At 40.2% G+C, this 22,015-nt stretch overlaps 1 protein-coding gene across 1 annotated transcript; it reads right to left on the bottom strand.

Annotated features, from left to right (window-relative positions):
* Positions 1-1,112: 1,112 nt before the first annotated feature.
* LOC103356845 (uncharacterized) lies at positions 1,113-19,757 on the bottom strand. Its single transcript, XM_008281148.1, has 9 exons — positions 19,680-19,757; positions 18,036-18,141; positions 12,864-13,082; positions 10,594-10,734; positions 6,360-6,515; positions 6,092-6,267; positions 4,525-4,644; positions 3,440-3,577; positions 1,113-2,178 (listed from the first exon to the last, which is right to left on the bottom strand). Exons 1-9 carry the CDS (start codon positions 19,755-19,757, stop codon positions 1,948-1,950), a joined length of 1,365 nt encoding a protein of 454 aa, XP_008279370.1. The 3' UTR covers positions 1,113-1,947.
* Between the last annotated feature and the right edge of the window lie 2,258 nt (positions 19,758-22,015).

Below are 22,015 nucleotides of genomic sequence, written 5' to 3'. Positions count from 1 at the left end.
GTTCATTTTAAGTTTGTGTTGATGTTGGGATGCAAGATGGCAAAGCACAAATATGACCCGAAATATATTTTCGTACATTGAGGATAAAAGGGACACAATGTGATCAGACGCTGAGAAAGGGATGTGGGGAGGTCAGCCTTTCCTACTTGTGGTGCAGCGATGTGATGGCTGAGTGTCCATCCCTCACCACTCTTGCAGTTAAAACAATCTTACCATTCAGCTCAACCTGTTGGTGTGACAGTGACTTCTCTACCTTGGTCCAGCTCAGATCACAGCAGAGAAACAGGTTGGACACTGAGCATGATCTGAGTGCAGCTCTGTCTACTGTCACCCCAGACTCTGAAACTCTCATCAAGGAGTAGAGCACGTGCCCAACTGTCTCATTGACTTCAGCAAATGACCTGATTAGGCCAAAACTTTATTTTCAAGTAGTTTTGATATTTATTTTGTGCACTTTTGTGCATGCAGTTGTCATGGTCCAGTTACTATGCATGGTTATATGAAATGCGTGTTGCACAGGAAAATATATTGAGTTATGTTTTTAAAAAGATGATATATGCATGCTTTCAACATCTATTTTTGAAAAATAAATTTGCTTGGTTGAATTCTAAAAACGTGTGTCGCAGCTTAGTGACCTTGGGAAAATGTGGGTCCCAGGGTGAGACCAGTTGAGAACCCCTGAGGTAGAGGAGTTGTGATGGTTGGTGGACTGGCTGCATTATCTCACTGAACATACACAGTTGCTCTTATGAAATGTATGACCTTGACTGTGTGGACATTTTTTTCTGTTTCTTCTTATAAAATGTTGTTTTCAGGGTTAGTTTCTTGGATTATTTCTGTTTTTACCACTTCTTGCAGATAAATGGTGTCATTTTGGTGTTTTCTTTCTTCTTTTTTTTTTTCAGACAGCATGCCTTCCAAACCCACTGATGAGTTAATACCAACCGTGAACAGGATTCACATCACCAAATGCAAACTACTTGTGCGTGTCTGTATGATTTTGCAACACATGTTGGAACAGAACAGCACCAGAGGAATTAGTTTCCCAGAATATATATATTTTTACACACAAACAAAGCTACATTCATACAAACATACATACTATACATACATACAGTCTTACATTCATACAAATACATATCGTTTTACTGGATTTTTGTCTTTTATTATAAAAGCAATTTGATATATCATTACCTTGTATACTGTGTTATACTGTTAGGGCTAGGTCACTGTTAAAAAGCATGCACTTTCTTTTGGTTGTGTCCAGATCATGTGTTTGCAAATAACTTCAAATGCACGCCTCGGGTCGCTCTGAGTTGGAGATTACACTGGGTTTACCTCATCAAGACAAATCAGCTCGGCGCCGGTCGAGCTGTCAGTCAAACCAAAACACATTAATTAGCAAATCAAGCAGCTCTCCGAGCAGGTATTTGTGGCCCTGCAAGGTTTGTTGTACACAAACGCCTACTTCTGATGCTAAAAGCGACTTGAACCAAGCACTCTGAATTATTTGCAAACCCTGTTTTTGTCCATGTTTGTTGTATTGCACTGAATTTTTAAATAGGCCCTTTCTTTGTTCTTCTTGTTCTACGTTCTTCTTTTTTTCACATCCATCCATTTGTGTCCTGTTTAAGTCCTGATTCTTTGGTCCACTTGGTCCAAACTTTCTGTTAATCCATCTTATCCCCACATGTTTCAGCAGTCACTGAGTTCAAGTCTCTCATCTGCATGAATTTCAGTTCTTCATTGTCACATTTCCCACATTAAATCAGGCGTTTAGTTTGTGTACATTACATCCCGCGTTTCTATCTCAAAAAAAGTCATCTTGCTTTTCCTTAGGCTCAAAGTTGGTAAATATTTGGGACAGGGAGGGATTGGGATAATAGCTTGATTGATTATTGGAGTATTTATTTCCTGTTTTTGTCAGTCTTTTTGTGATCGTATGATTCAGTTGGTCGCAACAACAACAATGGAGCCCTCCTCCGCCTCTTCGTCCTTCTCTTCCAATGACCGGACGACGCAGGGCGTGACGTCAAACGGTATTCTCTCTGCAACTGATTCGGTGGTCTGTGCTGGTAGTCCGGGGCTTGAGCCTCTGGTCGAAGGGGCATCCTCCCTCAACGGGGACGGTGTCAGAGAGTACCGCTCTGGCTCCAAGGTTAATGTTACCTCCTCCACCTGCGAAGACAGAAAGTCAGTGTTTAACAGATCAATTTTTACACTGCGCTGAGTCACAGGTAAGCGAGACTATTCTGTCCTAAATTTATGGTTTACGGTTAAGAAAAAAAGTTTACATACATTTGTAAAGACTGTGTATCACTTGGCAGTTTTGAGTTTTGTGTGACTCCTATAACTATAGCTGGGATGGTTTAAACATGTGTCTTTGTCACCAGACACAATCATGCATTTTGGTTCTTTCATAAATTTCCTCTGGAAATTTGGTTAAATGTCCGTTTGCCATTTTCATCTCATTTAGGAGCTTTTGGTGGCTGTCTACAAGCTTTTGATTGTATCTTTGACCTCTTTTGATGTTCTTCAAGTAAATTTGCTGGGGTTTTTCTGGCACTGACTTGTTTCTTCATCACAGTTTACATGTACTCAGGGAGGCCAGTCTTAAACCTAAATCTAGTGTTTGGGGTCACTGTCTTGTTGGGACAGAACCCAACCTTCTGACTGATGGTTTTAGGTTTTCCTGAAGAATGTGAATCCCACTTCTTCATCCACTTTGTGTAAAGCACCAGTTCCACAGTCAGCAAAACAGCCCTAGAGCATAATACTGCCACCACCATGCTTGATGGTATGTTTGGTGTTCTTGTTCTTGAGCAATGACGCAACTGCATTGCGCACTTTATGCTTACAAAAAAATTGTTTGTACAGATGATTTTGGGATCAGTAGCTGTTTTGAAGGGACTGGTTTAGATCACTGATTTGCTTATCTAAATCTGTGCTGAGCTCCTTAGACTTTCCCATTGTTGTATTTGTGGCTGAGTCCAACGATGGGCCCCATTTAAACTTGCTAAGAGAATTCAATCAATCGTAATTACTCATGGAAAGTTAAGAGGTCATGGCACTAAGGAAATTGGATTAACGCAACTTTCTACATCACCAAAACTGATGATTCAAGTTGCTGTACATATATTTTTAACCCAGACTTAAAAGAAATTAATCAAAAACACAAAATGCATGGTTGTTTTTGGCGATAAAGATGCACGTGTTTCTGTGATTCCATTGTAGAAAACTAAGTTACAGAAGTCATCAGAAACTCAAGACTGCCCTGATGCACAGGGTCTTTACAAGTGGATGTAAATGACTGTACAAGTTGTTCTAAATGATGCAATCTAACTTTGTCATCTTTTCTGTTTTATTATTTTTTAAATCTCATTGAAGTTATGCTTACTGTTTGGTAAGAACAGAGGAATGAGTGTAGTTTCTAACTCGCCTTCGTCAGGTCCTCCTCCTCCTCTTCATGCTGCTCAGGGATACCTTCAGACTCGGGCTCTGGCTCCTCTCCGACCGTCTCCACTACCCCTCCGACCATCTCTGCCATCTGTGCGCTCAGCTGCCCAACAATCTCCACCTGCAACCAGTTAAGTTTGCTGATTGAATGGCTTGTTGTATTCTGTTGCATTGACTTTAAACTGGACAAGGATTCAAAAGGGGGACTGGCATTTTAACAAGTATTCAATCACAGGCTGACATTCGTCCGTCACTTGAGCTGCAGTAAACCTTAATAACAAGCAACAGAAAAACAAGACAGACACAACAGAAAAAGAAGAAAGGAAGATGGAGGAGCAGATTATGATTTGTCCTGTCCAGACCCAGCTTGGTTTTCCTCTGCAGGACATCGGAGAGAAAAGACAAACACTTTGGTAGTTACAACAGACACAGATGCTGAATCCAAATGCCTAGAGTTGTAAACTTGCGGACTTTGTGGCATGCCACTCTGACAACCAGGCTGATTCACAGATGCCTATGTTCAAAACTCATCAAGTCCACTTCAGGCTGTCATGCAGACTTTTGGGAGTGCTCCATGCAGACCTCCACCCTGTCTCCTACCTTGCCGACTCCCCTGGCAGTTCATCATTCACTGCACTACAGATGTGTGCTAAATAGGCCTGCTGGTAGAAACAAACCCAGATCCACAAGATGAAAAAATTAGCAGATATCAGTGCCAAGCATAGTGAAAAGACAAAAAAAGAGACTCTTCTGGTGCAGATTATTAACAGGATATGTCTTTCTTTCTACCTCTGATAGATGGGACAGAACAACAGGAACCTTAGCTTCCCATAATAACAATAGGCATGCTGTCATGGTTATAATGATTGTGTTGTCTTAGTCACTCTGTGTTAGTGACTAAAGACAGAGTCCTATTCTTGTGACTGTATATGCAGTCACACACTGCTGTGTCCTTGCAGACTGTGATAGCTACTCTGTCACAACATATTAAACCATCATCCAGTCCGCAAGGTCTGTAATCCGCTCATTTGGATTCAGCAGGCGAGGCTCTACCTGGTGCGCCTCAACCTGTGCTGCTCCCCACAGGTCAGCTAGCCGAGGATGAGTGGGAGGACCAAGGCTGTGGATGGTGCTGTTGGGGGTGGCTTGGAGGGAATGGGAGGCACTGTGTAGCCTGTGCTCCATAGTCTGTCCACAGAGAGAAAAAACAAGAGTGAAACAGGGTTGACAGTCACTTGGCTAGTATCCACATTTTTTCATTTTTATTTTTGAAGTCTCTCTCTGGTCGTTGATGAGCCCTCTAAGCTTCAAGTCCAACTGCCAGCTGTAAAACGCGTGCTCTTTTCACAAAAATATCCAAATTTACACCAAGACAGTATAAACACATGAAGAATCATTGGATTTTTAACATTCCAGTCCAGATAAACAAACTTATCCAAGTTAAAAATTTGTGAAATTGCCTCAGAATCACATGTTTTTTGTAAACATTTGTCAAAAATGAACTGTTTCACCAGATTCTGTGAAAAGACAAAAACGCCTGTGCTTTGAAGAAGTCGTGAGTGACTCAGCTGCAACCAACCGTTTCTAAACTACCTGAAGCACCTTTCTCTACATTATGTTTTGTAAAAAAAAAAAAAAAAGCCATAGTGATTGGCCAGCATCAGTTGATATTATTCACTCTCTTCCAGCTTTGCATCTACTTTTAATACCTGTTTAAATCCTGAGTCGTTGATGGTGCTGCAGGGAACAGCAATGAAATTTCTACAGCTCTTATGCATTGACTGATGCTTGAAAAACTGACTGAGTGATTGGAAGGTTTTATTATAAATGCAATGTAATACATTCAGCAGTCTCCTTCTCAAGGGAAGCCATATAATACACACAGTAAAGCTAACAAGCTCATTTCCATTGTGGTCTCGGATCAGTACACCTTTTCCAAGACACAGTCCCTGACCTTTTCAAGTTATTATTTTATAACCCACAGTTATTTAATGAGCTCTGAGAATGCACCAATGCAAGAGCAGCCAGCAGAGCTGAAAAAGTCTCCGGGTGTCACAGCTCATCATGACTCACTTCATTTGCAGAAAAGCTTTCAGCTGCCTGAGAGCTGAAAGTCAGCAGCCGATTTACACCAATAAAATGCATAAAATATTGCTATGGAACCATTAAACAAGGTGTCTGTGACTGGAAGCAGATGTTGTAGGAGCAGAAACATTTATATTAAGTAACTCACAGTAGACCTGATTCTGTATTACGCAACATATTGCAATGTCAGTGCCAGAGCTATCAGTAAAGGTGCTCTGAGTCAGTGAGCGGTTGCCGTCACCGCCCTGCAGCGTCTGTTTCCTTTTTTTGAATCGGCGGCAGCTCCTGGCTGCGAGGATCCTACGTTGTGGACTGTAGCTTAAAATGAGAAAAGCTTTGCTGATTAGTATCATAAAAATAGTTTGTTGCTTGTTTTTATTGTTCAGTACCGACAATTTAAGTTGCCATGATGCCGAGGCTTGACAGCAAGTTGAACCATAATAAACTCTTAGCGGTACAGAGCTGACACATTTACCAGATTGACATCCATCCTTCTCGTCCTTGTCTAAAAGCACCTGAACACACCCCATGAATTCTTCGTACTACGGACCTGCTGTTGTTGTTGGTACTGCAGAAGCTGTTGCTGCTGGTAATGATGAAGCTGTTGGAGCTGTTGGAGTTGACTCTGCTGCTGAATGGCGAGTTGAGCCTGGTGCTGCTGGATGTAACCGCCAACTGTCCCTTCATACCCCTCACCAGGCGTTCCCCCTGCTCCGCTGCTGCCACCTGCAACAGCCGTGAAACACCTCGTACTCAGTGCTCAGAGATGCACTGTAAGAAACCACAGCAGCATTTAAGAGATAATAATAAATCATCACCAGCAGCCATGATGTAGGAGCCTGCTGCAGGTGAGGCCACCCCTGAGGGCTGGCTGGTGATTGGGTCCCAGGCATCAGAAGATGACAGGCAGTACAGGCCTTGTGAGACGTAGGTGTGAGGCCAGACATCGGCAGAGGAGTGGTGGAGCACCTGGTCTGTACAGGAAAGCACAAACAGGTGGGAGGTGTGAGAGAGGAAAATACAGTCAGTTCAAAAGGAGAAATAAACACAGGACAGAGAGAGAGAGGATGGCGAACAAGAGAGGAGAGGCAGGGATAAAAAGCAACACCAAGCTGGAAACTTGGTAGGAACTATAATAATTCCCTTAATTTCTAAAATATTGACATTTAAAGAGCAAAATTCAAGGTTTAACATTTAGCTTTATTTAAAAAGACATGACTGTAATGAAGTGAAAAATACACAGAGCTCAGCTTTTCAGTTATCAAGACATCTAGACTGATATTTCGACTAAAAAATAAATATGCATCACAGCCTTTTCCTGGAAAAGACCTGAGGCAGAATCAACTAATTTCAAATGAATACTTGTTTCCCCAAAGGTCAGAGGTAGACAGAAGCATTTCCAGCCATTAATTGTGAGAAAGAAGCTTAACTCTCCGAATTCCAAGCACTTTATTTGCTCCTGTCGTGCAATATTTATACGGTATTAATTGACACGTTAAGCGTAAAAAAATATACAGATATATTTCAGACCAAAACTACGTATAACATACAGCAACTTTTAAAGTGTCTGTATTGTTTTCAAATGGTAATTTGTTTTTTTTTTTACAACATTTTATTGTAAAAATTACAATGATTTGACTGCATTTAAATCATCATATATTTGTTTTCAGATATCACCCATTATTTGAAAGAAAAAGCATGTATATTAGAGACTGAAAATGGTAAATGCCTATATATTTGTTGTTTTACAGATTTGTTTTGTTAAATTACATACACTAGTAAAATGATAGAAAAAAGTATTGATTTATATGTTGACTAAAACACTTAGAGACAGACAACCAAGCACACTCACATTCACACCTACGGACAATTTAGAATCACCAATTAACCTCAACATGTTTTTGGACTGTGTGGGAGGAAGCTGGAGAACCCGGAGAGAACCCACGCTGCACGGGGAGAACATGCAAACTCCACGCAGAAAGATTCCGGTGCCCCCACCGGGACGCGAACCGGCGACCTTCTTGCTGTGAGGCAACAGTGCTACCAACTGCGCTACCCTGCAGCCCTCTTTTACAATATGTGACTGTAAAATTACACTGTTTTACTGTATTGCAATCTTCTAAACTATAACTATTTTACAGATATTTGGTGTTATTTTTACAATTTCTTCCGCTTTTGAACAATACAAGATTCCATAATTTATTTCTGTATTTTTTCTGTCACCTTTACAGCCAGATTCTCTCCTGATTTAATTTGCAAATTTTGTTTGTTTGTTTGTTTGTTTTTACAGTGAAGTCAAACACAGCCTGCAGGTTAGTTGAATAGTCCCTAAATTTTTGTCAAGTGACTGTTTTTGTGCAAATATATTATTTTAGCCAGATTTTTAAATGAGACATGTAGACTCAAGTCATTTGGATAAAACATTATGATTTTAAGCTTAGATTTGGTTGTTTTCCATCAAACGGCACCTCACACGTGATTAGTTCAAGGAGTGTCCGAAAGTTAAAAATCTGAAGATTCTTTCCGTTTATACAGTTTCCACCTCTGAAAAGTGCTGTAATCTCAACAACTTTCAAAAAGAATCTAACATGCTTTTCAAACCAGCTGGTAGCTTTTAGGGTTGAGAGAGTAAGGTCAGCGAGGAAGATGCATAAGTCAAACAGTTTAATAATTCACATCGTTAAAATGCTCTTAAACATACAGAGGGATAAACCTGACCTCACAGAACAGCATCATACTGTAATAAGTGTAATGGGAGTGTAATTAGCTGATCTGCAGCGTTGTTGTTATGATAGAGACGACCCATGGAGGGACCAAAGACTCACAGACACTGTGGAGGAGGAACATCCCCGTAGTCCTAATGCGGATATTAAGTAGCTTTTTAATCATTGCTGTGTTTGCGATTGTGTGTGTGTATGTGTGTGTGTGTGAAGTACATGTGTGTGTGTTAGTGTTGCATGCTAGATAAAGCACAGAGCAGAGCCCATATGGTGGTGTTAATGAGAGCAGGGCTAAGTCCTTGTGCTAACCTACAGGGTCCCTCAGGGTTTGGACAGCGCTCTGCTTTGCTAAACACCAGCAAGAACTAAAAAAGAAACAATTTACAACGTAACTCTGAGTACAAGTGAAAGCGGCGTGTGAGTCGAAGGGCAGAAAAACTCAGAAAAACAGCCACAGAGTTGTTTTGTTCCGACTTTCACGAGGTTATTTGGGTGTTCCTGTGAGGTCAGACTGGGTTTGTTAATCTTGCCTGAGCAAATTGTTCTCTTCTCCTCTTTTCTTCATCATCTTATGTGCAGCTAACCAAAACAGACATCTTACCACCTGAGGCTCATACCCCAAATCGGGTTGTGAGTTTGCTTCCCCAGTTTGTTTTATTAAACCAAGTGAAAAACTTAAAACCCCATTAACGTCACCCTTCATGCATTTAATTTCCTTATTTGAATACAGATTTTCTTTTAGACTTTAACCACACTTAAAACAGGTATTTTTCTAAACAGTAAACTTCATCATTTTAAAATAAAAAAAAATCTGTCCACTCAAACTATTCTTTTATTAAATATCTCCATAAAAAGGAGAACGCAAAAACAACTACAAACACTGCAGTTAGCATGCCAGTCGGTCAAAGATATGTCAAATATCAGAGGAGATCATTTAGACTTTAAATTCTGGATACAGACACAGAGGGTTTAGTGTGCGGGTGAAGTGGTGCCACAACTGCAAACCTTGTAACTGCTTGTGCTAACCAAACATAAAGAAGTTGTTGTTGTGTCTCTTGATCGCTCTCACGCTCAAAGCCCCACCATGGCCTTCATCTCAATATTGCTCAACTCAAATTTCACTCCACTGCACACAAAGAGCTTGCATTTCGCTCCAATTAAGTTAAAAACAAGTTCTGCATGCACTGTATTTTCATTTTAGCTCTAACTTTACCCAGCACAAATAAACGGGAGTTTCGAAGAGTCAGCTAGCTCCTTGCCAGATTATGTGTTGAGCTTGTGATGTGAGCGGTACTTGAATGAAGTTGGAGTGACGAAATAAGATTCAATTTCTTTTTTTTTAAATCTACTCTTCGCGCCCTCCAAAATCTTTCACTCTGGCTCCTCTGTGCTCATGCGCCTTGTTGCAAACTGAAATGAGGGATCATGATTTCCCAAACACATGTGGCTGTGGCTCAGGTGGTACAGCAAGTCGGTCAATGATCGGAAGGCCAGTGGTTCGATTTCGCCCTGTAACCTGTTGTCTTGGTCGTTGTGTCCTTGGGCAAGACGCTTCACCCACCTTGCCTGGTGTGAATGTGTATGAATGAACTGTTTGAGGTGGTGGTCGGAGGGGCCGTAGGTGCAGAATTCCACCACCGGAATGAATGTGTGTAAATGAATAAAGCGTCTTTGAGCAGACCTAGCCTAGAAAAGCACTATATAAATCTGATCAGTAATTATTATTATTTACTTTTTAAAAATCTGCACTTCAGAAATAAAAATCTCAGTTTGAGTAACCGAAAAATCAGTTTGCCTGCAGACGAGAGGCTAAAACACAGAGGAAAATGTTTGTTTTTTCTAAATATACATATTGGTGTGACCGTGGCCGTACCCCATCAGATTGAGCTCTGATATTTCAGAAATGACAGGCTGTCATCTGGATTTGTCATTTAGAAGTTTCTGAGAGAGTGCCTGGTAGGAGTGAGAGGCTGGACTGTGCAGCTGTGTGCCTGCCCTCCAAAAGCCCTTTACAGCTGGTTGGGAGAATAACTCAACGTGGCTGTTTTCAGTCTGCAAGAAAACTGGAATCTATGCAGAACAGAATGTATAACAGCTTACTGTATGGTCCAAAGACATATGACCGAGTGTGAAACATGTTTGAAGCATTTACACTTAGTTAGCGTCTACGGTGAGAATACAATATCTGTTCTGCTTTATCTGTGTTGGTGTTTTATACACGTAGGCTTCGGTGTGTTAAATGAGCACAACTACATAAATGACTCATCCCCATTTCTTTCGATTTAAGTGTAGGTTCCTAGGACCACTCCAAGGCGGTTCAAGCTGCTGTTACCTCTGCTGGTGATGCTCTCCTGGTTGACCTCACTCAGGTGAGCAACGCTGCCCTGGTTGGAGCCAGCTCCCATGCTCTCCCCGTCCATCGAGTTCCAGCCAAACAGAGTGGCCTCCGAGATCGCAAACTGCTGCATGATGCCTGAGGGGGAGAGGAAAGGTTGCGTCAATGTTAACTGAGAAGCGGCAGCACTAATATTAGCAAGCAGCGTATAACAGATAAAATACAAGATTTTAAAAAAAGAAAAACCTAACTTATTAAAACACAATTTAGAAAGAGACTACATTAAACAAATCCCAAATCAAAGGTAATCCTCTGAACCCCAAAACCTGCCGGTGGGTTTAAAAGATAATTAACCATTGATCATCCAGACACAGCAATTCTCAACTTTCCAGTGGTCCCTGAGCTACTCATCTGTGTCATTCTTTTCTGTCAGAAACCAAATCTACCAAAACTACCAGAATAACTGTTATACATGAAAACTGTCCCTGCTGATCTGAACTCGTCTGAAAACATGAGCTCTGGACGGAGATCATTAAGCATCACATAGTCTCTGTCATAGTGCTCCTCTACTGGCTAAACTCCCATAATGCTCTCTGCTGCCAACAGGAACTGTAGTCTGAGTGACGCCTCTTCGGGTCTCTGCAGGATTAAACGGTGAGAACAACCAGGTACTGCAGCTGGTCTACAAATCTTGAGGCTTGTATAATCTCAGAGAACGGTATTGTATTGGATTGCAGGCAATGCAAACAACTTGGTGTCATTTCAAAACTGGATTATTTGACAACACAGATGAACCGGAAACATCATCGGAAGGCCTGAGTTCTACTGTTGATTTTCTGAATGCTGTGGAACAAAACTGAAGTAATGACTTATTTAGCTGAGAAGCAGGGCTGTGAAAATTAGTGAAGGAATTGGTAAAGATATTAGTCTGAAAAATCTGCTGTCATAAGATTATACAGTCAGTTTGTGCAGATTCATCTGATATCTGCTCCACCACGGTGCAAAAAAATACTTCCAGTTCAACTGAGAACAAGGGAAACATAAACATACAGTGATATTTCATTAAAATCTCTTTATCCTGCATGTATTCTTTAAATATTAGCCAAGAATAAACTGCTTGCTCTAATCACATTCTTTAAAAAGCTTAAAGTCTGCCCTCCTTGGCACAACTGATGTGCTTTACATGACTCGGCTGATACCAACAGTAAAAGTTTTGTGACCTTTTGGCTTAACTGCAGGCTGTGTTAACACAAAGCAGAGAGGAGAGAAATATCAGATTAGATTAGATTAGATTAGATTAGATTAGATTAGATTAGATTAGATTAGATAGAACTTTATTGATCCCTTTCGTAGGGTACCTCAGGGAAATTGTTGAAATATGGAAACAAAAGAATAAGAATGTAAAAAGTAAAATTTCTATATCCCATTTTTTTGCATAATTATGACAAATCTGGTCACTTGGAAAAGTGCTGTACATGCGGCTTCCATTTTTTCTTTTTTAAGAATAAACTAATTCATGGCATTGTAAGTGTGTCAAACTACATCAAAAGACAATGATTCATTCTCTCTCCTTCTAGCTGTAGCTGTGCTTTACACTACTACACACACCACTTAACAAAAAATGAACCCCCAGTGAGAAAAAAAGTGTGATGGGAGCAAAAAAAAAAATACAGAGAATTTGCTTGGAGTTCAAAAGGTCAGATGTAACAGGAGATTTGGGCGACAGTGGAGAATACAGTGTTTATTGCCAGTGGTAGAACTCTAGTTGTTGCAGACAAATGTGTGTAACTCTACTAGTACAACCCCTCTAATGTTCTTTACAGACGTGTGCAACCTGGCAAAAAAAATATCCTCTCGATTTGTCTGCGTCTGCATCCAGTGACACATACATTCCAGATTTGCGGGTGTTAATGTTAGCTGTGGACAAACATTTATCAATAAGCATCAAACAAGCCAAGCTATGGAACTAACATCACTCAACATTACATTCCTAATTTTTCTTAGGATTTTTACATTTGTGTGATAAGCTTCTGCTATAAAAACAAAACAAAAAACCCCAAAACAAAACAAAACAAAACAAAACAAAAAAAAACTTGTACTTTTTGGAATATATACAAAATCTGACAAAAGCAGGGCTTCTCCCCATTTCATACTGCATTTTATCTGTTGATGGTGTTAATTGAACAACTCAGATGCTTCCAACCCTGCAGATACCTGATCTCAGTGTGACCGGGACTAGTTTGCCTGTTACTCAGGTGGAGCCTCACCTGCAGCAAAGCGAGCCTCCTTCTCGCCGTCGCTGAGGTCGCTGTAGGCGTCGTTCTCCATCCTCCTTTCCTTTTCCCTCTGCAGGTTGGTGTGCCCCGCGCCCCCCATTGGCCCCGCGGATGGTTTGCCCCAGCTCTGCCACTCGATCATATGGGCGACTCGACCCTGGGCCATGGCGGTGGGCTTGGTCACCTTGTCCTTCATGGAGCGAGTCACACCTACAATGGGTATGAGGGCAACAGGAAGGGGGGAGGGGGCAGACCAGTAACACACAAACACACACACACACCAGACACACACACACACACACACACACACACACATACACACACACTGTCAAAGCTACTTCTGGCCTTTGCTGTTGGCTACACCTCCAACTGAGGCTTGGGGGGAAGTAGAATGATGATGGGGAACAATGGGATGCAGAGGATGTGTTTAATACAAGAGATGATGATAAAGAATGACAGTGGAGGAATAAATGTATTGGGATGGATGGATTCAGGTGGTTTTGTGATCAGTTATGAGATTATGACAACAAATCGGCACCTATTTTTCTATATTAGTGTTTACAAGCACATTTGCTAGTTGTTGGGGATTGTTAGAATTAGTTTACATTTGGTTTTAAGGGGATTTTTTCTTACATTGTGCTTGCTGATTTTTCTCAACACATTTAAAGTTGCTCAGTACAACTGAGTGGTTGACTGTTCTGAGGAGTAATTGGGGGTTTCATGCCTTACTGAAAGGCAGTTTAAAATTCGCCTCTAACCTTTACACCACTGCTGCTTTTAAACTTCTGCTAGTGGGCTTAAAAACGTGATAATGATTGGAGTGTAACAGTATTTGCATGTTTGTATTTGGAGTTGCGCAGTTTAATGATACTGTCACAAGGCTTTGATGTTAAAAACGATCCTAAGCCTCAATTTTGCTTCATCATTAACGTTGTTGTGCCACAGCAGAAGCAGTGTTTGTGCTTTTTCTGCAGTCTGCTGGTATGGTAACCATGCCAACTGCATTTTTTTCTTTCCGGCAGCTTTCAGAATGCTAAGACAAGGCTGCAAATTCAAGCATTGACACAAGGTTGTGAATACGGCAGATACATACAAGCCAACACCAACAACTTAGCGAACAATCGCACTGACAGCAATTTGGACTTCAACGAGGAATCTAAGCAACATATTAAGGAACATGATAATAGTTTTGCAACATACCCTTCATGATTTCACTTTTTTGACTTATATTTGACTTTTATGAGGTGGTTAGCTTCTGATCTGATTTTATATGTTATCAGCTAACTCACCGATGTAGGAAAACATCTCAATATAAAACGATGTATTCCCACTGATAATATTAACTCATGTTACTGAGAGCTGCTAAAAGTCATCTGGTCACAGTTTGCAGATCAAGAACAGCAGTGGGTAGATGCTGTTTTAGTAATCTTCTACAGTGTGGAAACTCTCACCACATGTTTTAATCTGCCGTCCTTCGCAATCAGAACCTGCGGTTTCTCTGTCTGCACTGTATGGATTAAATACCTTCCACAAGTTGGAGCTCACACTGAACATTAGCACAATGCTCTGTTTTGGTTTAGTTCAGTGACAGTTCAAACTAGTGATTCAAAAATAACCTGTTGATTTTTGATTTGTTGTAGAAAATGATGAGAAATGTCGTTCAGTGTTTTCCAAGATGACAAATGCCTTGCTCTGTCCATATCCTAAAGATATTTGGTTTACTGTCACAGAAGAAAGAAGAAACCAGAAAGTACTCATGTTTAAGAAGCTGCAATTAAAGAATTTTGATTTTTTTTTTTTTTAAACTTAAACTGATTATTTGATTACCCGAACAGTACACAGTTAATTTAAAAGCTGACAACTAATCGATTTATTGTTGCATCTCCAATTCAAACAAAATCATTTTCATCAAGTGTAAAAAATAGCACCTCTTTATGCTATTCTGAAGCTGAACATAAAGTAGCTACTGCTGGTCCTAATGGCTTTAAATGTTTTGTTCGTCTTAATGGACATAAGCTATTTTATGCATTTCCTTTATTTTCTCTGCTGTGGCCCCAAACCTGAAGTACATACTGAACCGCAAAGGATGTAAGTGGTTGTGTAGCGCGCCATTAAGATAAATGTCATGTCAAGGTAAACTTGCAAAGCAGTGAGTGTGGGTTTTTGCCTTTTAAATGCATCTGATGCTTTTTGCTTAATAATGTTATAGGTCAGTCGACTACTGAAGGTTACTCTGCCTTTTAATCTCTTCTTGCGTTTTGGAATCCAACAAATTATGTGTAAAAAAAATATATGAAGATTTACTGGAAAGTCTACTGATCACTTGTTATGCAAAAAAATACAAACTAAAAAAAAATCTAACTGACTGCTTATGTGAAATATTCAGATAACTGTGTAACTGAAACACTAGGAAGGAAGGACGTTCATTGATGAATCTGCTTCATACATAACAGTGCCGAATGCAGCAAAACCAAAGCATAATCTTTGGTCAAATCAGGCTTCAGGTGACACATTAGACCCTGTAACCTGTGTGTTTGTGAGAATTTGCTGATTTAAACAGAAAAGTACCAGGATGCTGTCTGAAGCAACCCCACATTAATGATTAAAGTCATTACTCATCTTCTGGTAAACAGAATAAATGAGGTTCATTAGACTTTACGTAATTAAAAACGCGTTACAGAGGCGAAGAGAAGCAGTGGAAAGTAATCCTTGGGTGTAAACAGAACATCGAGAAGGGTCCGCTGGCAAATCTCTGCCCAATTAAGATGCAAATATAGGATCCAAACAAGGGACATATTCACTGAGTCAGATGCGTGTGGAGGAGCTGATCGATAAAAAAAAATAAAATTAAAATCAAGCAGGCATGAATAAACAGAGACGGAGCTTCGGAAATTGCTCCCCCGGTCCACGGGGCAAGTTGCAGGCTGAGTTATAAATAGAAACAGTTTTCCCCTGAGACAAAGAGAGCCAATCTCATTTGAAAATCAAACACTCCCTGCAGAGCCTAATTGGGGATGGAAATAGGAATGGAAAGAATGGGGATGAAGGATGAGGGAGGGTGTTGGGGTCTTTGCTATTCAAAGGCTCAAAAAAATAAGACTATACACTGTTAAATTATACCAACAAAACTGATTAAAAAGTGCACTAGACACAACAGAAAATGACACTCTTTATTTTTTATTTTTTTTGCACAAACACGTCGAGGTGCTACACTCAGACATCACAGAGCACTACGGTTTGAAGCACAAAAACACGAGAGCGCACAGAAGAGGCATCGGCCGCTTATAGTCACGACACTTGCACAAAAGAGTCACTGCTTCACAAATACCGGGCCACACCACCACCAGCACCAGCACTGCCACATTACGGATACACTACATTTCCCAACACGCCTGTGGAGATGCTTTAGTAGTTAATTAAAGTAAGTACGTTGTCCCACTTACTTTAGTTTCTTTGAAATCAAAGATCTGATTGAATTTCCGTCAATGACTCTGAAATGTGTCCATCATTGACGTCAGTTGTTGATATCAATGGAAGAGAGGGGAAAGTAGGGAGTGATATAGGAAGGGGCACCCACAGGGGCGGTCATGTTGGTTCCCAGCTCCTTCTCCTCCTCCTCCGCCTCCTCCTCTTCCTGCTCGAGAGTGAAGTCGTCTGTTGAGGCAAGGTTCAATTTACAAAGTCTGCCATTTATGGCAAAGTTTAAAAGATAATTCTCATGTTTGCTTTGAGTGTTTCGGTTGGTCCTTTGGCCTGCATGCAGAGCAGAAGCCAAGAGAAGGTAGAGGCAGAATGGAGATTTTACTCAACAAACAAATCTCAGAGGATGCTGTGGAGACAAAAATGTTAGAATTTGTTGAATTTAACCAAAGTGGACACTTTGGCGTCCTTATTGCTGATAGGTTTAAGGTGTACAATGCTTCAGTTTGAGCCTGGCAAAGGACTTCTGTTCTTTTCTCTCTTTTTCTCTCTTATTGTTTTAGCTTTTTCAGTGTTCTGTCAAATAACATGTCCCCAAAAACACTAAACCCCTCACTACAGTCCACAAGTCTCGCCTGACCAACAGCCTGGAATGACGACACTGAAGCTCATGGCTTCTTTAATATCTTTTTTCAACCATCTTTGACATAGCATTTATTTGGGAAACCTAACTAAATACACGATTAAAATGAAAGTAAATATCTATAGTATGTGAAGCCACCACTTTTTCCTGTGTTGGTAATACCTGTGGGCACTTGGAAAGATGTTGGGCTTGTTTTAATTTTTTTTTAATCAGTGAAAATATTTTTTTTAATGATATATAAAATAATAACTGTGGCATACTGCACAAAAAACATTTTTGAGTTCCCTGTAGCTCTAGCTGTGGTTGAGCTTTTTCCATAGATGTGCAGGACTTTATAATGCATTATGAAAAACGAGCAAACAGTGAGTAAAAATGTGACAGGAGCAAAAAATGTCCAGAAGCTGCCTGGAGTTCAGAAGGTGAAGGCGAACTTAATTAACACTTTGCAAAGTTATGAAGAAGAAATTTGCAACTCAGAAGTTCTACTTTCGTTTGACAGTTGTGTTGTAAACGGTTAAACTACTGTCTTCACATTACAGAGTCATTTTTACCAACGTGCACTTGTATTTTGTGGTGGCATGAGAATAAAAACCTTAACTTTTACTTCCACCTTCTTAAGTGAAACTAATCAGTCAGACTGCCTCTGCTTTCATACTCTACCATCCTCTGAGAAAAGTTTAGAAAAGGAAAAAACTCCATTCTGCAAGGACGAATGAATGGTTTGGTTTCCTGAGAACCAAAATGTATAGTAAATTCAATCTAAATCACTGCTTATTACCGGATAAACTTACATTTTATATGGTCATTTGCTGTTTTTTATATCGTAGCAGCTCTGCCAAAAGTAGTATCCGATTCTGTCTGATTGCTGGTAAACCAAACCACACATTGATCACTTGGCCGCTGCGCTAATGTGGCGCCATGAAACCATCTGAATAACACACAAAACGAAACTAAAAAAATTATCTTTGTCGCAGCAGGGGAAGGAGGTTTAGCCCCGCCTCCTCCGTCGGTGCTCAACAACGACTTCACCCTTGACCCACTGTGGAGCATGTGGAGGCAACATGGGGGCTGTTTTACCATCTAGCAGCACAGACACACACCTGACACACCTGACAGAGAGGACTTAGCCAGGGCACCGATCCCATAGGTGTTGGCGGGCTTCCTCTTGAGACGAGGCAGAATGGAAGTAGTGTCCTCCATGGACAACTGAAGAGAGAGGGGAGGGAAGTGAGGGCAGACAGAAGAATAAAGACGGAGAGTAAAACAGAGAAAAAGAGGATATGAAAGAATAAAAAATGCAAAGGGAGGCGGGGGGCAATGCAGATAAGATAAAAAAGCAAAAAAAATTCAACATGACAGGGAAAATGACAAAATAAGAATAGATGAGAGAGATAAATGCAAGAAAGAGAAAATGGTATAAAAGAAATTGAGGTGAAGAGAGCAGATGATTGAAGATTCAGAAAGTAGTTTGAGGGAGGTAGAGGACGAGAGGAGGAAGGTTGTAATAGAGGGAATAAGAAAGGAGGGTTAATTATTTGAGCACTTTATAAATGGCTTACAGGGATCACTGATTGAGAAGAAAAGAATCCCAGATATACCGTGGCTAAGAGGAAAAAATAATGCTTAAGTGGTGATTGAAAACCAATTTAAATGGCAACAGAGAGACTTTTGTCAGCACAGCAGAAGGTGTTTGGAACAAGATCAACAGTTACTGATGGGTAAAGTGTTGAGTGTAGTACCTGTGGCTGGAGTTCTGTTTTAATAACTGTTTTAATAAATGGATGAATGAGGGGAAAAACTGTCAGTTGATGTATTTATTCATACAGGTAGAATTTAGAAGCTTTATCCCTCTGAATCCCCAAATAGAGCTGCAATGATTAATTGATTAGAAGTCAACTGTTAAAATAAAATCATCTGCTACTTGTTTGAAAATCAATCAGTTTGAGCAAATCTTACATCAAGGTCTAAATTCTCTGATTGCATCTTTTTAAATGTGAATATTTTCTGCCCTCCTCTATGACAGTAAACTGAATATCTTTGTGTTGTGGATGAAACAAGACATTTGTCATCTTGGACTCTTAGAAACATACATTTTAGAGACCAAACAACCAATCGATCAATAGAGAAAGTAATCGAGAGAAAAAAAGGTAATTATTTGCGTCCCTACCCCAAACCCAGCAGCAAGTTTGAAATGCACATTTTCTTTTTAAAAAATCACCAAAGTGACACCGTTTATCAGTCAGAAACTTTAAAAACAATAAATTGTTGGATTTTTAAATGATCAGGAAACTTCACCAAATCTAAGCTTAAAATCGTGACTTTTAATAAAATTTACTTTCTTCTAAATTTACAATTTTGCCAAACCTAAACTGTTTGTTCTCACCAAATTCTGTGAAAATACAGAAGCCTGCGCAATCGAGAAGCCATCAGTGTTTACACAGAGCTGAGAAAAGGTACGTTTATGGAAACCAATGTAGAAACTAGGTATCCATTGTAAGTAGAGTCCCTATTTTTCCTTTTTTTTTTTCTTTTTTCAGTTTTTGTAAACTAAATAAGCAAAGAAACCCAACTTTTTTCTGCTTCACGATTTATACCATTATATCTGTGTCACTGAAGACGTTTTTGAGTTCTCTCCACTTCTAGTCATGGTTGTGCTGTTTCCATTAAGATGCAGGACTTTGTGAAAAACAATGTGATCGAAGCAAAGAAACGCCCAGAATGTGCCCGTTGTTCAGAGGGTTTACCTGTGTAGCTAATAAACTGTGGTCTTCCCTCTGAAGTGGCCCTTGTGTTGCACTGACACTGTGCTTAGACTTGGACATGGCTCTTTGTGTTAAGCTTGATTCATATGTCTACTCTGAATCTACACCTGCAGCCTGACATCCCTAGAAATACAACTGCACGTCTGTTTGGTACAGCATATTCCTAACAAACCGTGATCACTCAACATACTATTTTGTGCAAAGATAATGCTTCTATGTTGCAGTAAGTTCAGTAAATGTCGTTCAGGAATTATAAACCTAAACTCCAACATGGTCCACTTGGATGTCTTCACATTTTGAATAGAAAGTACTGAGAGGAACCAAAGAACTGTTTTTAAAGTGAGAAGGAGGAGAATCAAGCCTGTGGATACTTAGTGCTCTCTGGCGTACAGCTAACTTGCTCATCCCGGTGTGTTGTCGACTGTACTTCCTGGCACCAGTGCTCATGGCAAACCAACCCCCAAACTAATGAACACAGAGACAGAGCCTGGCTCTTAATGAGCTCATTACAGTGGTGGGAAATAGTAGGAAAAAAACATGTGGACTCAGTTACGTGGGGAGACTGTAATAGATGTGATGTAATATTCTGAATTAAAATACATTAATTAAAATACAAATGCAATCGGATATTATCTGGTCCCTCTGTGGTGCGTAAGTGGAGTATGATCCATGTGCGAGCCCATCTGCTGTATACTCCCTGCATGTAACGGTAACATTATATGGTGCAATAATCCAGCAGCCAGTGACTCAGCAGGCTTACAGATGTAGCTATTGTAGCAATCTTCCTCCATTAGTCCTCTATCAGCCACAGCCTCTTCGTCCTCAGCGTAATAAACAAGAAGCGAACACATATTTTGCACCAAAAAACATCTTTCGCAAGTTCCTGTCATGCCGTTGAATAATGCAGTGCAGTGTGAAGCAACACAGTTCTGCAGAAATGCTAACAGTTAGTGCAGCTTAAGTCGGAATAGTTCAATATGAGTAACAACAGATGAGCGTTGCCCTGCTGCTCAGTTTTTCTACTGCAGACAAATGCAAGCTAATCAAAGGTGCATTAATCAAGATTCCTTTCATACAGACAATGAATGAAATCACTGTGTGTGAGGTTAAAGGGGTCGTACCTGCTCTGCAGCTCCGTGAAGCTCTTCAGCTTCCTTTGACTCATAGTTCTGTTTTTTTAATGGTTCATTTGCTGCATTGTTCAGTCTCACAGCTCCCATCCACCACATTCCAGCAGCTGCTCACTGCAGTTCTGATTAAACCACTGTGCACTCACAAACAGGCCAAGTTAGTGACTAGCAGGGGAAGCAATGCTTGTGGAGACCAAACCAGAGCAAGAAGCAGCTTCACTTCGCTTTGTGTCTGTTAGGAAAATAAAAGGACGACTGCTTACCAACATGCCAGCCAGAACAACTTTAAAAGGTGCCACTATGTAAAGCCATATACCTTCTAACCCTCTAATTCCCAGGTCGTTTCTATTTTTACTTACTGTGAGCTCAGTTTTCACTGCAACATAAAGTCCTGCATCTCTATGGAAACAACACAACCATGGAGTCAAAACATCAAACCTTTGTACAATCACCTGCAGTGTCACCAATGCTTAAAAAATGATGTGCATACTATATATACTAACTATTTGTATATTTTTAATGTGTTTATATTTCGCTTCTATCTGCTGCGTAAACACAACCTGCAGTTCAACAGAAAAGTTCTTACATTGACTGTTGGTCCTAACTAAGTCAGTCATGACTTCACAGTTGCACAGAGAGATGGAGAATGTTTTGTTTCATACAGAGAGGAGGAAATGGTTTATTTTTGTTGAATTTTTAGTAATCAGTAAAGTAATTGTGAAAAACAAAAATGTAAATGTAAAATGTATGTTAAAAAATGTATGTATGTATATATATAAAGCTTACATTAGGTTCATTTTGCTGACAGAACGTCATTTTACAGATGATCAAGTTTCAGTTTAAATGGTGTCATTTTGGCTTTTTTTTGTTTTTGTTTTTGTTTTCTTGTTTTGTTTACCTTTCAAACCTACCGGTTGGTTTGGGGGTTCAAGTGGTGAACAACCAGTTTCAGGAGGTCTTGTGTGTAACTGATGGCTTTAAATCACATTAGGGGCTTTCTTCAGATTCTTGGCAAATTTGGTTCAATCAAAATAAACTCTGGTTCGATTGTTCTGTTCATGCAGTTCATTTGAATAATTGTGAGCACTGCCATCCAATTTGTGATGCTCACCAAAGTCTGTCTGCTTCCTAACAAAATCTGGTGCAGTTCAACTGAACTACAATTGCAGGCCAGACCAGAGCCGTCTA

The sequence above is a fragment of the Stegastes partitus genome, unplaced genomic scaffold (genome assembly GCF_000690725.1).
Source record: "Stegastes partitus isolate 25-593 unplaced genomic scaffold, Stegastes_partitus-1.0.2 Scaffold224, whole genome shotgun sequence".
In the NCBI taxonomy this organism is placed as follows: domain Eukaryota; kingdom Metazoa; phylum Chordata; class Actinopteri; family Pomacentridae; genus Stegastes; species Stegastes partitus.
Note: the sequence above shows the minus strand (reverse complement) of the source record. Positions and strands in the feature narration are given on the sequence as shown.